The sequence below is a fragment of the Dipodomys merriami genome, unplaced genomic scaffold (assembly GCF_024711535.1).
Source record: "Dipodomys merriami isolate MVZ:Mamm:240054 unplaced genomic scaffold, mDipMer1.0.p SCAF_98, whole genome shotgun sequence".
NCBI classification, from domain to species: Eukaryota; Metazoa; Chordata; class Mammalia; order Rodentia; family Heteromyidae; genus Dipodomys; species Dipodomys merriami.
Genome location: NW_027206601.1, coordinates 589,378 through 605,295, shown reverse-complemented (window position 1 = coordinate 605,295; position 15,918 = coordinate 589,378). Strand labels below are relative to the sequence as shown.

Here is a 15,918-nt window from a genome sequence, read left to right as displayed (position 1 = left end):
AAGGAGGAAGAGAAGGGGCAGACAAGTGATTGCAGCAGAGGCTTATTTTGGCTGAGGTGATCTATCTGAACTGGTAAGGCTAAACATCAAAGCAGAATCATTCCTAATACAACTCTTACCTTACCAAGAGTCTCAGTCAGCTGTACTGAGCAAAAGAAAAATGGACCGATACTCATTGTCCATCAGAAAATAGACTGACACTCTTTTTCAATTTCTTCCAGTATCTAATAGTTTCAGGGTTTACATCATGCATGCAGTTTTACTTTCATAGAACTTACCAACAAGCATTGTAACAGCTCATTGGTCAAACTTGATTCTCACCCAGCCCCTCACACCAAGGTGACATCTGCACAGACACTGTGACTGTTGAGTTCCAGTGCCAGCATGGCAGGGGCAACGGTGTGACAGGGGCATTCTCCCTTGAAGGTCTCTGGAGGCAGGAGGGTCACGGGACCATGAGGAAATACAGGGCATGTTTCTTAGCTTAAAAGTGAGGAGAATCCGGTCATCAGTGACTCACTACTGTAATCCTCGCTACTCAGGAAGCTGAGATCTGAGGATGGCAGTTCAAAGCCAGCCCAGGCAGGAAAGTCCGTGTGACTCTTATCACCAGTAAACTAATCGGAAAACAGAAGTGGTGCTGTGGTTCAAGTGGTAGAGTGCTAGCTTTGAGCACAAAGATGTTCAGGGACATTGCCCAGGCCCTGAGTTCAAGCCCCAGAATCAGAAAAAAAAAAAAAAAAGGTGAGAAGATAGGTCAGACCGAGACAAAGTTTGTCCTGTTCCAATATCCTCTGAATTCAGCGTCACACTACACAGTCTAATAGAGGGTGTGCATGCCAAATCTGAATGGCATACAAACTGAATCAGGAACAACATAATTTCCAAGGTAAGAGCCAAAAGGAAGAAATACTCAGCTATCACCACTAGAAGTCTAAGCCTGACTAGTACAAAGTCAGAAAGAGTTTAACTTCATGTAGGTGGCCTACAAGAGTCCATGGGAGCTCAACTCCTCTCTGACACTGCCCAAAGGAAGGCTGCACATAACTTCTCTATAAAGGAATGAGCACAGAAAGAAGAGACTCAGCTCACTTAGGACTAAAGAGAAAGCCAACCAACTATCAGTGACTCACACCTGTAATCCTAGCTATTCAGGAGGCTGAAATCTGGGGATCAAGATTCAAAGTCAGCCCAGGCAGAAAAGTCATATGAGACTCTTATCTCCAGTTAACCACTACAGAGCTGCAAGTGAGGTTGTGGATCAAGTGGTAAAGTGCCAGCCTTGAGTGAAAAAGTTAGGATGGAGCCCAATCCCTGAGCTCCAGCCCCAGTACTCCCACCACAAAAACAAACAAGAAAAAATCTGAAGCAAATCCCAGCACTCCTCAAGGCCATCTTTGAGGATCACAGAGAGTTGCGTGCCCATGCAAATCCACAGCCCCAGCCCAGCAAGTGCGGGTCACTCAGCTTCCTCTCAAGGCACAGCCCAGGCCTCCCCAAGTGGTGAACCAGCCCAAATCCTCTGATGCAGACAGCAGCACCCCTGGGACAAAGGTCAGGCCTGGTGCACGCTATGCCTAAAACCACACAGCAAAGCTGACCCATCCTAGAGCCCCCAGGGCTCACTAGCCAATCCTGGAGGGCCTATCTCAGCTCCACGAACCCTCAGACAGAGTAGAGACCTTCACTGAGGGACAGTCCAGCCCTATGCCAAAGAGGAGAGAAAAATTGTGCCAACCAACCCATCTTTTCTACACCCACTTCTTTAGTCTTGTGTGCAGAGCCATTCCTCTGAATCACTAGGAGGTGTCACTGAGGTGGCATCACTTTCCTGGGGTCAGGGCAGGGCTCTGACATTCCTTGAGGAAGCTCTGACATAGGAGAATGGAGTCTTAGCTCCCTGTTGCCTCGGGATGGTTGCCAGCAGTTTCTGAAGCAACCTGCTTGATGACACTATTGGATAGGAAGGACCAGACCTAGATTTGAGATGCATTTATCTAGCACACAATACATTGCTCAGCTTCCAGAGGGTGACATGCTAACATGTACTGAAGTGTTCCCAATTCTGACCATGACCTTGGGAAGTCCCTACTTAGAGACACCAGTCTTGCAGATCTATCTGCATGTCAAGTTTGCTTCCTAGGGCGCTCAGACAAAAAGGTCCGCAGAGGCCTTCCTAAGGCCAGGCTGACCTTCCTGAATCCATAAGCTGCCCAGCGTCCTCAGCAGTGCTCCCAGGGAGCCCCAGGGCCTTGCGAGGTCAGGAGGAAAATCCACAGGCAGCCCAGTGCCCTGCCAGCCTCCACCGGCCCACACCTCCCTTACCTGCACCCTGCTTGGCAAACACTTATCACAGCCTTCATTTTCCACAGGTACCTGGAGAAAGGGAGGGGGATGGGAGGAGGCTAACTCCACAGTGAAGGTCAACCCTGCAAACCACAGCCCTGCCAAGCCTACCCTTTCCAGCTCCCAGCCTGTCAAGCCAGTAGCCCTGCAGTCTGAGGCTCCCCCACTGTGTGATCACATGGCCCCGTGGACCAGAGTCACCACCATACTAACACTGGTAAACTTACACTAGTAGCTCGGACACTTAGCCTTCCCTCCACCCCCAAGAATGCACAATTCAGCTAAGATGCAAAGAACAAAGAACTTAACCAACGGTAATTATTCATTTAAACATTAATATTTTGGGAAGTCATTCATACCCAGTCCTTGCTAACGATTTTACTATTTGGAGGAAACACAGCAAAAGTGATGTGGCAGCCCCATGGGCTTCCAAATTAGTGCGCAGACTCCAGCCAGGCACCGGCAGCTCACGGCTGTAAAAGCTAGCTAATTAAGAGGCTGAGATTTGAGGATCGTGGTTTGAAGCCAACCCAGGGAAGAAAAGTCCATGAGATTCTTTACCTCCAATGAAGCAGCAAAAAGCCAGAAGTGAATCTGCGACTCAAGTGGTAAAGCCTGGAGGGAGAAAAGCTCAGGGATAGCACCCAGGCCCTGAGTTCATACTGGTACACATACACACAAAGAAAAAAAGAAAGAAAAGAAAAAGTATAAAAGAGGCAAAATCCTATCTACCCTTCATAAGTTACAAACAGGGGAGAGGATCCAGGCTGAAAAGTGAAGGGTATGGAAACAAACCCACCCTTTGTTGGCAGAAACTAAGTTTGGCCTCTGAGTCTTTTCGGTCCCCAGGTAAGGTCCTCTGCCTAGATTAGAGGTGCCATGGTCCTCCCAGGGCTATGCTCCAGTGCTGCCTCAGCCTGGAGCTGCCTCATACATGGCTGATAGAAAAGCTGCTATTCACAGAGTGACCACCAGCACCCATCCTGCACAGTGTCACAACCCACAGTGAGACACCATCCTACAGAGATGCATCCTCTGGGCCTGGCCCTTTGCCCCACCTTACAGGGCCCCACTGGCAGGATTAAATAAGGAAAGATACAAAGAGTGTAGCCCACACCTGGCTGGTAGGTAAGTGCTGGGTAAATATTAGGTACGGAACCAAATCATCTCACTGTATACCAGGCAAGTGCTGGGCTTCTAAAATGCACTTTCCCTACCAATTGTTAGGGTTATGTAGTCTTCTGGGTACAGTCACCAATCCACTGCCTATTTTGCAGATGGAGGAATAAGAGAGATAGATAGTAGGTAGCTTCCTAGCAGTCACGTAGCCTGTAAAACGGTTAACTCCCGTAAGAATGAAAACCCTGAAGTTTGAACTCCAGGCCTGGGTTCTGTCGCTGAACTTCCTTTTGCTCAAAGGATAGTGCTCTACCACTTGAACCATGGCACCACCTCTGGATTTTTCCATGATTAATTGGAGATAAAAGAGTCTCATGGACTTTCCTGCTCAGGCTGGCTGATTGTAGTTCAACACAATCCTCAGATCTCAGCCTCCTGAGTAACTAGGATTATAGGTGTGAGCCACCAGCACATGACTACAAACTACTGTGTTTTAATTAATAATAATTCAAAAGGAAAAAAACCCAAATTATCTTATTACAAATTCCTTGACTCGTACTTTGTAAGTTACCATCAAGACATTAAACAGATGGCTTAAAAATGATCTCTAAGTAGGTTATATATCCATGACTGTATTATTGTGGGGGAAAAAATGATGGTAGCATGAAAAAACTGCAACTTAAACTGTTAAAAACAAAAAAGAGGAACTGGTACTGTGGCTCAAGTGATAGAGCACTCGCCTTGAGCTGAAGAGCACAGAGACAGTGCCCAGGCCCAGAGTTCAAGCCCCACAACTGACAAAAAAAAAAGTAAAAAACAAAAAAGAATGAAAACCCAAGACATAAATTACCAGAATTGTCAATCAGGATTTTTTGTGTACCTTAATTGCTCACGAGCAATGATGATAGAATAGCCACATAAAACAGAATAGAACAGAATAATGTCACTTTATCACTGAGCTCAACTATGAAAATGAAAGTCATGCCCAGACTGAGACTCATCTTCTGACTCTCCCGGGGTCCTGTCCCCCTCTGTCCTCAAGTCCTCGCTAGGTTACAGCCATATGGTAGGGCAGGCCAGGGCTGGCCAAGAAGAAGACCCAGTGTGAATATTTATAAGAAAACCTGGGACTCGCCTTTGTTCTTTGCACAGAATAAACTTCCCAGGAAGGAGCCATCAGCAACGGTGGGTGGCAGTGTGGCTGGCCACCCTTGGGGGGACAGCCAGGGGCAGGGAACTTACTGCGCAGGGCCTGGGCAGCATGGCTGGTGCTGCTTCTCCTTCCATAGTGGCCTTGTCCTAAGCCATCACACTGCTGGCTCCTCCTACTGCTGATAGTCACACTCACAGTCCACTCAGAGCAGAGGGAAATGGAGTGGCCAGGCAGGCGGTGGAGCCCTGCAAGAGTGAGAGGCTCAAAGCCACAGGCCAGAGTTGCAGGCAGGTGCACCCAGCCAAGACCAGACCAGCCGGCATGTTTGCTCATGGGCAAGGATGCGGGCCAGGCTCCCAGGGCTTCTAGAATAAGAGCCTAGTGACAAAGAGAACCTTTCTGACCCGGAAGCTGAGCCCCGGTCCTGGGGAACAGCCCAGACCTGGCCACAGGGAGATCCGCCCTCTGGGGTGCACAAACAGTGGGCTTGACTATGCAGCTTGTCCTGGGCACGGGAGGGTGGGGAAGTGGGGAGGTGGGGGGGGGCTGCGGGAGGGGGAGGGGAGATCAATACTAACAAAATAAAGTAAACCTGCTGTTGAGCTCCAGGGAGGGCAAGAACTTGCTTCAGTGCCCTTAAACCACACACAATGCCTCCTGCCAGTGCCCCTGCCACCCTCCTCCCTCCTCACCTCTCATCTACTTTCCATTCCTTGACTGTATCTCATACCAAGCTCAATTTGAGAGGACTTCCCAATGATGACAAATATAATTAAGCAAAAATAGTAAAATAAAAACAAACCAGTGAACAAGTAGACAGAACCAAGGTCAAAGACAAGCTGGTTAGACCAGAAAAGAAAGAAAGGTCTGTGTGGTAAAATCTTGGTACTGAAGGAAATTGGTGCTCAACCGGTTCTGACTGGCCTCCAGGCCAAAACATAAAAGGGAGATTGTGGCTGAGGGCGACAGAGCTTGGTGATAGCTAGGACGTTAAGGACACTCACCTGAGGGAGGTGAGGCTTAGCTGTCACCTGGCACTCAGGGCTGGGAGGAAGGGCACCAATCCTCCAGCTCATCCTGGTCACCAGCTGTCAGACCAACCAAGCTCAAAACCAGCTTCCTTATGACAGGTCTTCAATTCACAGTGAGGTGGGCGTGTACATACTCATTTGATGATGGGCCTTACATACAGTGCTGTTCTTCTCATTTTATTATTTCATACAAAAGCATGTATTCACCTAAAAAGAGATGGAAAGCCAGGCACTGGTGGCTATAACCCTAGCTACTTAGGAGGCTGAGATCTGAGGGTCATGGTTCAAAGCCAGCCTATGCAGGAAAGTCCATGAGACTCTTATTTCTAATAAACTACTCAGAAAAAGCTGGAAGTAGCACTGTGGCTCAAGGGGTAGAGTGTTAGCCTTGAGTACAAAGAGGCTCAGGGACAGTGCCTAGGCCCCGAGTAAAAGCCCAAGGATCTGCTAAAAAAAAGAGGTGCAAGGGACCACCAGTGGTTCACATCTGTAATCCAAACTACTCAGAAGGCTGAGATCTGAGGATCATGGTTCAAAGTCAGTCTGGGCAGATAAACCCAACAGATTCTTATCTCCAACTAACCAGCAAAAAGCTAAAAGTGAAGCTGTGGCTCAAGTGGTAGAGTGCTAGCCTTAGCAGAAAAGCCAAATGAGAAGCCCCCCCAAGAGAAGAGAGGAGGAGAGAGAAGAGATGGGGAGAGCTTGTTTGGCCCCTAACCCATCTCTGGGCATTTGAAGGCACCTGCAACACAGGAATATAGCTTTACCTTCCTGAGCTAATGAAAGGCCAAGATGCCCCACTGTCCACTTCAGGGCAGAAAAAGCCATAGTTTGGGAGTCTAAATAGGACAGTTAATTCCTTCCGCAGTCATGGTGGCATTAGATTGGGGACACCAACTCCTCTGAGCATGACTTTTCACATCTGTGCAATGGGTTGATTCCCACTGAGAAGGATGTCTTCAATGCCCAAAACCCAGGCCCCCAGGTGGCCACCAGCCCATCAGAGGGAAAGTTCTCATCTTACATCCTAGCCTCCTTCACTTTACCAATGAGCACCAGGGCAGTAACCAGAGTGAACAGGCAGAACCCTGACAACAACCTGGTGACAAAAAATGAGGGGCTGGGAAGGTGGCTCAGTGGTAGAGCGCTTGCCTTGCATGCATGAGGCCCTGGGTTCGATTCCTCAGCACCACGTAAGCAAAAAGAAAAAAGCCGGAAGTGGTGCTGTGGCTCAAGAGGTAGAGCACTAGCCTTGAGCTGAAGAGCTGAGGGACAGCGCCCAAGCTCAGAGTTCAGGCCCCACGACTGGACCCTTCCCCCCGCCCCCGCAAAAAAAAAATGAGTTCTGGAGATCCAGGCTCTCACAAATGCCTGGTAGAGAAGCACATGGGAACAGGTGTAAGTGCTAGCTAACAATAACCAAGTGTACATCTCAAAACAGCTGGGGAGGAGGTTTCAAAAGTTCTCACTACAAAGACAGGATGAATGGATGAGGCAGAGAGAGGCTAATTACCCTGATTTGCTGGTTACAAGCTGTATACAGGGGTGGAAACATCAACCAGTATCCCATGAATAAGTACAATGATTATACGTTAATAAGGGAAAAAAAAAAAAAAAAACAGCAAAGCATCCTCACAGCACAGATAAACCTGAGGAGGGCTGTCACCCACAGTGAATGACCCACTCCAGAAGGAAAAGAACGTTCCTCACAGCGCTATAATCTCAACACTCTGGTGGCAGAGGTGGCCACCTATGCCAAGTCCTTCAACATCCTAGCAGATGGCCCTGCAGAGTGCCTGGAGACCCATCTTCAGGGAGAGTGCAGGTGGCCACCATGGGTGAAAACAGTAGTCTCCAGCAAGCAGACGTGGAGACTAGTTGCATGGTGTATCAAAGCAGCTTACTAGCTGAGATAGAGTCTTGCTGGGGCGGGGGGGGGGGGGGGGGGGGGTGGAGGAGAGAGTCTGCATGATGTAACAGGACAGCTTATTGGCTAAGAGGGGGTCCTGACAACTTTTTTTTTTTCCAGTGCTGGCCATGATCTCTAGCTTATAACTGCTGCTTTCCCCACTCTCCAATAATTTATTTAACGCTTCTGCAAAACAAGTTTCCAGAAGTCCATTCACCATCATAGTTTTCAGCTACTCAAGCTCTGAATGCCAGTGGCTCAGGCCTACAATACTAATTACTTAGGAGGCCAAGATCTGAAGATCAAAATTCGAAACCAGCCCAAGCAGGAAAGCCCATGAGATTCTTTTCTCCAATTCACGGGGGGGGGGGGGGGGGGGCCAGGAGATAGAATGCTAACCTTGAACAGAAAGCTAAGAAATAGCACCCAGGCCCCAAGCTCAAGTCCCCGTCCTGCTACAAAAACAAAACCCCGAGAATGGTTTCCTTCCCTCTGTGGAATCAAATGAGTTGCACTGTTAAGATGTGTCAGCTACTACAGATCCCCACCCTGACCCATCTGTCCCCAGGCCATCATTTCATTACAGCACAAGGAAAAGCCAGAGGGGAGGAATGGGAGATGGAAACACTGCAGGGATGAAACCAGGGCATAAATGGGATGAAACCAGGGCGTAAATGCTAGCTCGGCCTCTCAGGTCTCAGCCAGGAACAGCTCTGTTCACCCCATGTCCTTTCTGAGACAAAAAGAAAGAGAGAGAGAGAGAGAGAGAAAGAGAGAGAGAGAGAGAGAGAGAGAACCCAACCCACAGCGGTCCTGGGAATGCCATGCCCTTGCTCCTAGCCCTGGGTACACAGACATTCTTGCCCTGAAGCCTCCTGCTGGTTTTTCTGACTAGTGCCTTGTTCTGTGCCCTGGGACCTTTGAATGCAATTCTTGTCTACACTGTCCCCTGACAAAGAAGAGCCAAGCAAGGGTCTTTGAGAAGACCATGGAGTTTTAGATCCATAGAACACTGATACTCATCTAGAAAAATATAACTTCTCAAATCAGCCTCAAAAGTTACGGGTGAAATAAATCTCATGGCCAAATAATGTCAAAACTGCATCTACACTAGTAAAGAATCCCCAAATCAGTTTCTTACTGAAACACTCCTTTTTTTAGGGAACAAAGTCCCCTGATGAATCAGGAGAAGCCCAGCTGCCCTGCATGACACATGCATGAAACAGCAAAGCCACCTGCAGCTTTGCATCGGGGCAGCCCAACCAACTAGGCACCTAAAGGTGCCTTAAGCCACAGGGACAGCTGCATCCTCTGAAGAGTTAAGACCAAGGATAGAACAGCAGTGACTAGGTTGGCGGATTTTTTGTTTTGTTTTGTTTTCATTTTTCTACTGTCAGAGAGCCCAATATAAACTTGTTCTGAAAGCAATAATAAAATAAGAGAAAGCCAGGTGCCAGTGAAACACGCCTGTAATCCTAGCTACTCAGGAGGATGAGATCTGAGGATCATGATTAGAACCTAGTCTAAGACAGTCTTCGAGACTTTTACTTCCAATTAACCACCAAAAAGCCAGAAGTGTAGGTGTGGTTCAAGTGGCAAAGAGGGGAAAAAAAGTAATGGACAGTACCCAGGCTCTGCATTTAAGCCCAAGTACTGCCATAAATAAATAAGCAAACAAATAAGATGAAGTCAGCCTTCCTGGAGTTACAGAGTCAGAGCAGGCCGGGTGCAGCAGAACATGGCACAGAGGTGAATGGCAAAGTGTAACCTTCTGCAGGAGACCAGTGGTCGCCCTAGTCCTTCCTGCAGCCCACCCACTGCTCTGGAGGGAGGCAGAAGCCCTCTCTAGCCAGCCCAGTGCTCAACAAGGGCCAGCTGTAAAAGATCCACAAAGGCTTTGTTTTTGGGTTTGTTTTCTTTTTGGTGGGTCATGGGGCTTGAACTCTGGGCCTAGCACAGTCCCTCAGCTCTTCAGCTCAAGGCTAGCGCTCTACCACTTGAGTCACAGCACCACTTCCGGTTTTCTGGTGGTTTATTAGAGATAAGAGTTTCAGGTACTTTCCTGCCCATGCTGGCTTTGAACCACGATCCTCAGATCTCAGCCTCCTGAGTAGCTAGGATTTACAGGCATGAGCCACTGGTGCCCGGCTCACAAAGGCTTTTTTAAAAAAAACAAACAGTCCTCTGTTTTCTTTCCTATGATATACATGTTATTTTCTCATAGGAAATTTAGGAAATGAAACTGAAACAGAGTTGGTCCACTGCTCACCATACCAAGACACTCTGCCGAACCACACCAGGTGTGTAACTCTGACTTTATTCTGCGCGTTTGTATTTAGAAGCAATGTTGTACCACACATCCACATCATACCATTCTCTTATGCTATGTTACTTGTTTGCATGCTCTTTAACTCCTGGGGCTTGAACTCAGGACCTGAGTAGCTTTTTTTTTTTTTTTTTTTTTCTCAAAGCTAGCACTCTACCATTTGAGCCACAATTCCACTTCTGGCTTTCTTGTTTGTTTATTTGTTTGTTACTGGTTAATTAGGAGTAACAAGTCTCATAGACTTTCTTGTCTGGGTTGGCTTTGAACCAAGATCCTCAGATCTCAGTCTCCTGAGTAGCTAGGATTATAGGCATGAGCTATCGGTGCCCGGTTTCAATGTAACTTAACATCTGAGACATGTAATGGTCTAGCTGAACCAGTAACTCCCTGTATCTAGGGACCATCTGGGCTCCAACATTCCACTCTTATGATAATGTTAGGGGAAGGGAAGGAGCATTCTAGTGCTTAAAGCCTTCAACACCCTCACAGCTATCCAGGGAACAAGCACTTGGTGGTGGCATGTACTTTGGGATCTCATCACCAAGACTCTTCCTTGAGAGAAGTCATGTCATTTCTAAGACCAGGCATGTTACCACAGAGCATATGAACTACCCAGAAAGCAAAGGGCTCCCTCCTTTCCTCTTTTCTGCCTCTTAAAAGAACTTAGGAATATCTGAGTGGTCATGAGTCCAAAGTCCCAAAGAAGGGGGCAGGGAGGACAGAGTAGCACCCCTATCATCTGCCTGCGAACTCCTTCCCAGGATTGGAGCTCCAGGACAAGATGCTCTATGCCAGTAGAATGTACTCCATCACCAGAGCCAAGTACAACTGGCTCAAGCCTACAGTCCTAGCTACTCAGGATGCTGAGATCCAGAGGATCAAGGTTTAAAGCCAACCTAGGCAGGAAAGTCCCCTAGACTCCATCTCCAACAGGGCAAAGCAAAACCTAGCAAGTGTGAGGCCCTGAGTTCAAACCTCAGTATCACCAAAACTAGTAAGTAAGCTCCATCACCAGAAAGTCATGCTGACGTTCATATCCCCAGCACACAGCTGAGCATCTGACGTGAAACCCTCAGGAAGTAGTGTGCATCTGATATGTGAAACCCTCAGGAAGTAACTATTTACAAACTTCACCGATTAGTGAAGGAGGATGTATGCAGGGGTGAGAGCATTTGCTTCTCTAGTCTTTTCTAAGTAAGACCATACTGTCAAGATGCTCACTTACTGCCAGGTGCCAAGGGCTCACACCTGTAATCACAGCTATACAGACAGCTGAGCTCTGAAGACTGTGCTTGAAGTCAACCCAGGCAGAAAAGACCATGCAACTCTTATCTCCAATGAACCATCAAAGGGCAAAAGTGGAGAGATGGCTCAAGTGGTAGAGCACCAGCCATAAGTAGAAAAGCTAATCATGAAAGTGAGGCCCTAAGTTCAAGCCCCATTACCAGCGCACACACACACACACAATGAATCACTGCTTTGCAGTTTGTGAGAGTGTCTGTTACCATTTCTTAAATACTGAAATACATTCCCCACACATTCATTCACATCTGTCTAGAGACAGTACCCAGATACAGGGTGTTAGAAGAATCTCAGAATGTGGATTGTATTCAAAGATGTGAGTTTTAGGGAGGTGATGCAAGTTTTATTGTTGTCGTTGTTTTGGGTTTTTTGCTGGTCTTGAGGTGAGCCTGAACTCAGGGTCTGAGTGCTGTCCCTGAGCTTTCTTTTTTTTGGCGGGGGGGGGGGGGGGGGTCCAGTCGTGGGGCCTGAACTCTGGGCCTGGGTGCTGTCCCTCAGCTCTTCAGCTCAAGGCTAGCGCTCTACCACTTGAGCCACAGCGCCACTTCCGGCTTTTTTTCTTTTTGCTGATGTGGTGCTGAGGAATCGAACCCAGGGCCTCAGGCATGCAAGGCAAGCGCTCTACCACTGAGCCACCTTCCCAGCACTCCCTGAGCTTTCTTACTCAAGGCTAGTGCTCTACCACTTTGAGCCACAGTGCCAATTCCAGTTTTCTGGTGGTTACTTGGTGATAAGAGTCTCCTGGACCTTCCTGCCCAGGCTGGCTTTGGTCCTCAGATCCTCAGATCTCAGGTTCCTGAGTATAGTAGCTAGGGTAGCCTCTAAGCCAGTTTGACTGTGGTAGTCTATACAGAAAAGGAAGAGATTAGGGCACAGACACGCGAGAAGCCACTTATCTACAAGCCAACAAGGGACTCTCAAAAGGAACCAGGCCAGCCCACATATTCAACTCCAATTCCAGCCTCCGGTACTGTGAAAAGTAAATGCCTGCTGTTTACACTGTCCAGTGCCTGCTCAGTGCCTGCCAGGTACTTTGTTTCAGCTGCCTGATTTGAGATACCATCTTAAAGACTGGAAAAATCCAGCAGTCATTTGGAAAGTGACTAAACAAACCAGTCTCCCAAGGTGTCTAGAGGGAGTTCCCCTACTTTCCCCCTACCCCAGTGTCCCCTGATGTTGCACAAAAGATCCCCTTCACCTTTCTGAACATGGGTACGAAAAACTAGCTGGGGGAGAGACGTGTGGAGGGGGAGAATGGCTGATACAATTAGGAAGATCCAGTAGACCTGTAAAATGATGAAAGGGAGGAAGGGGCTAAGGAAATAGGACATCCAAGTGCTCAGAACTCTATCCGCTTCCCATGGCCTCCGGCTTAGGCCTAAGGACCATCTCTGTGAGACTGACACCAGGGATCACATAATGCTTTTGCTATCTGAGACCTGTCACAGCCTCTACAAGAAAGCTTATTCATAGAGCAATACTATCACGTTATTTTCCAGGACTTATGGGTGTCTGGTTCACTGCCAGTACTAGAGTTGAAATATCATTGTGAATAATAAGTCCTTAATATCACAAAATATCTAGTCCATATTCAAACTTCTCTGGCACAGTGGTTTTGCTTTTCATTTTTGTGCCAGTCCTGGGGCTTAAACTCATGGCCTGGGTTTTGTCCCCTGAGCTTTTTGTGCTCAAGGCTAGCTGTGGCTCAAGCCACAGCTGTACTTCTGGTATTTTGCTGGTTCATTAGAAATAAGAGTATCATGAACCTATATTATGAACTTTCTTTCTCAGGCTGGCTTCAAACCTCAATCCTGATAGCTCAGCCTCTGAGTAAACAGGCGTGAGCCATCAGCACCCAGCGGTTCCTTTTCCAAATAGTTCTTCTTCCTCCTCCTCTTTCCTCTTCCTCCTTCCTACTCCACTTCCTTCTCTTCCTCTTTGTCCTCCTCTTCCTCTTCTTTTTCCAACTCATTTTAAAAGACTAAGATTTTTTTTTTTTTTTTTGGTCCAGTTGTGGGGCCTGACCTCTGGGCCTGGGCGCTGTCAGGTCAAGGCTAGCACTCTACCACTTGAGCCACAGCGCCACTTCCGGCTTTTTTTTTCCTGCTTATGTGGTGCTGAGGAATCAAAGCCAGAGCTTCATGCATGCAAAGCAAGCTCTCTACCACTGAGCCACCTTCCTAGCCCTGAGATTATTTTTGTCTTTAGAATTTCCCCATTCCTGATATTGCTGGCCCTTTCTTGTTACTTCACAGATTGTTCTGGGCCCTGGCTTCCTGCCAGAGGCTTGCTGCAATACTGGGTTGATTTCTGGTAAGCATTAAAAAGGAGGCACATGACTTGCACCCACTTCCCTTTTGCAACTGTAGAGACCACTTAGGATCTTAGGGCTGCAAAGTCCGTTGTCCAGTTATGAGAGTTCTGCAGTTATTTCTCAACTCTAAGAGCTGAAATTCCTCTTTCAATACAACTTTCCATCGTCCTTCATCTGGAAAGCCCCGAGGTAAAGGAAAGGAAGCGTGGCTAAGGATATAATAGAGTTAAACAGAGCTGAGCTCAGTAGTAGAGTATTTGACCTAGCGTATACCAAGGCCTTGGGTTCAAATTCCAGCCTCCCCACCAAAAAAAAAAGAAAAGAAGAAAAGATAAAGCTTTCATTGCTTCTCTTTACTGACTGGTTTTTAGAGTGAGTTCCTAGCATCCTTCCAAAAGGAACTGAGTGTTTAACTTTTTCAAGGCTTGAAATCAGAGCCTGGAGTCAAGCTTTCTTTTTGCTGTCTCTCTCTTACACTCTTACCACTTGAGCCACAGCTCCACTGCTGGCTTTTGGGTGATTAATTGGAGATAAGAGTCTCACAAACTTTCCTGCCCCAGCTGGCTTCAAACCACAATCCTCAGATTTCAGCCTCCTGAGTAGCTAGGTGAGTCATGCACACCCCAGCAGGGAGCAATTTCAAATAAAGTCTTTTGTAAATAAAGTCTTTATTTTTAAATAAAGTCTGTTGTACCAGTCAATTTTGTGTCCCAGCCCCAAACAACAAAACTATCCGTCATTACAAGCTGGGCCTAGGTCCATCCTGTCCCTCTGAAGGCTTGGTTCTCTGCTCGGAGCCTGCTCTCAAGCCCCTTTCATTTTAGAAAAACTGGCCAAGATTGCCTGTCCTGCATGAAGGCCTGGGGAAGGCAGAGGTGGAGTGTGTCATGGTCACCCCATCACCCAGCTGAGAAAGAAACTGCTGTCCAGATGGAGAACACTTCACCCAAATGGAAAGTACCGAAGCGATTACACATGCAGTTGAACAGAACGCTCTGCATTCCTTCTGTCTGCTCAGCCTCCCCATGTGACTATTTCCAGTCAACACAAAATTATCTTTTTTTTTTCTCTTCTGCAGTGAGTGTTTTCGAGGGGAAATACACATTTTAAACAAATTTGTTACCAATGCACTCGGAAAATGCAGCCAAGCCAGGGCTAGGCTGCTCAAGCAAGCACCTGGCTTTCAGAACTTACAGAGGGACATGATCCCAGCCCTAAGCAGTGGACAAACAGAGAGAGGCCTTGCAGGGGCTCAAAGGCCTCTTGGTGCCCAAGGAAACAGCCTCTGCACCTGCTTCTGAACACAGGAGCCCCAATGCCAGGCTAACAACCACATGAGACAAAAAAAAAACAGGGCCCCAGGTCAGCCAGGGAAGATCCAGGGAATTCTGGCTCTAGGGCTGGCTCTGAGTTGTGGATGCAGATTCGGAAGACAGAGTTAATTTTTCATGTAGAGTATCCTCTCTGATAGGTAACATATGCTCAGGTATTTAAATGCTATGCTAAACACAATGAGCCCCCTGATCTGCAGTCAGAGTGGCACTCAGCCACATGCTGAGAGGTCTCCAATTTGGTCTTTTCTTTTCTTTTTCTTGGTCCAAGACCAGGACTCAAACTCAGTATCGGATGCTTTCACTCATTGGCTAGTGGTCTACTACATGAGCCACTCCTCCAACCCTGGTCCCCAATTCTAAGAAATAGAAAGATGCAAACACCTAGACACCAGTGGTTGACACCTGTCATACCTGAAAGGCTGAGAGGCTGGGAGGCCTGTGGTTCCAGGCTAGCCTGGGCAGAGAAGAAGCTGTGGAAGAAGCTGGGCATAGTGGCATGTTAATAGCAGAGTCATGGTCTATCATAGACCTAGGCAGGAGGTGAAACCCAATCGCCAAAACAACCAGTGCAAAAAAGGGCTGGAGGCATGGGTCAGGAGTTAGAGCACCTGCTTAGCAAACTCATGCTCCTGAGCATATACCTCAGCACCAAAAAAAGAAATAAAGCAACATTTGGTTTACCTGGTTAGTATTTATAGGATATAGCCACCCTCCACCTCAACCCTGCATAGTGTGGCCACTACCTTCAAAGCCAGTCACATGAACACACACGATTCCTTTTTCCTTATTCATTGTGGATATAGTAAGCCAGCCAGTGGATTTGGAAGCATTCACTCATTCATTCATTCAAAGCACTGCTTCAAGGCAAGCACCTGTAGCTCACACCTATACTCCTAACTTCTCAAGAGGCTGCGTTGTAGAGGATCACGGTTCAGAGCTAGCCCAAGCGCGCGCGCGCGCACACACACACACACACACACACACACACACAAATCAGACTCTTAAATCTCCAATTAACTTGAAAACTAGGCAAGTATGAGGCTTTGAGTTGAAAGGGAGGAAAGGAGGAGGGAAAAGAGGGAAG

General features: G+C 47.6%; 1 protein-coding gene across 5 annotated transcripts in view; it reads right to left on the bottom strand.

The window, feature by feature from the left end:
- Tns3 (tensin 3) overlaps nucleotides 1-15,918 on the bottom strand; it is a 235,025-nt gene that overhangs the window by 127,592 nt on the left and 91,515 nt on the right. Inside the window, exon 5 of one of the 5 annotated variants that reach the window (XM_070014523.1) lies at nucleotides 2,326-2,376. The exons of 3 other annotated variants lie outside the window; for them this stretch is intronic. In XM_070014523.1, coding sequence (XP_069870624.1) covers nucleotides 2,326-2,376 — 51 coding nt within the window. Of the gene's footprint in view, nucleotides 1-2,325; nucleotides 2,377-4,707; nucleotides 4,768-15,918 lie in introns of those variants that run through there. One more of the 5 variants, XM_070014527.1, reaches the window with a different exon arrangement.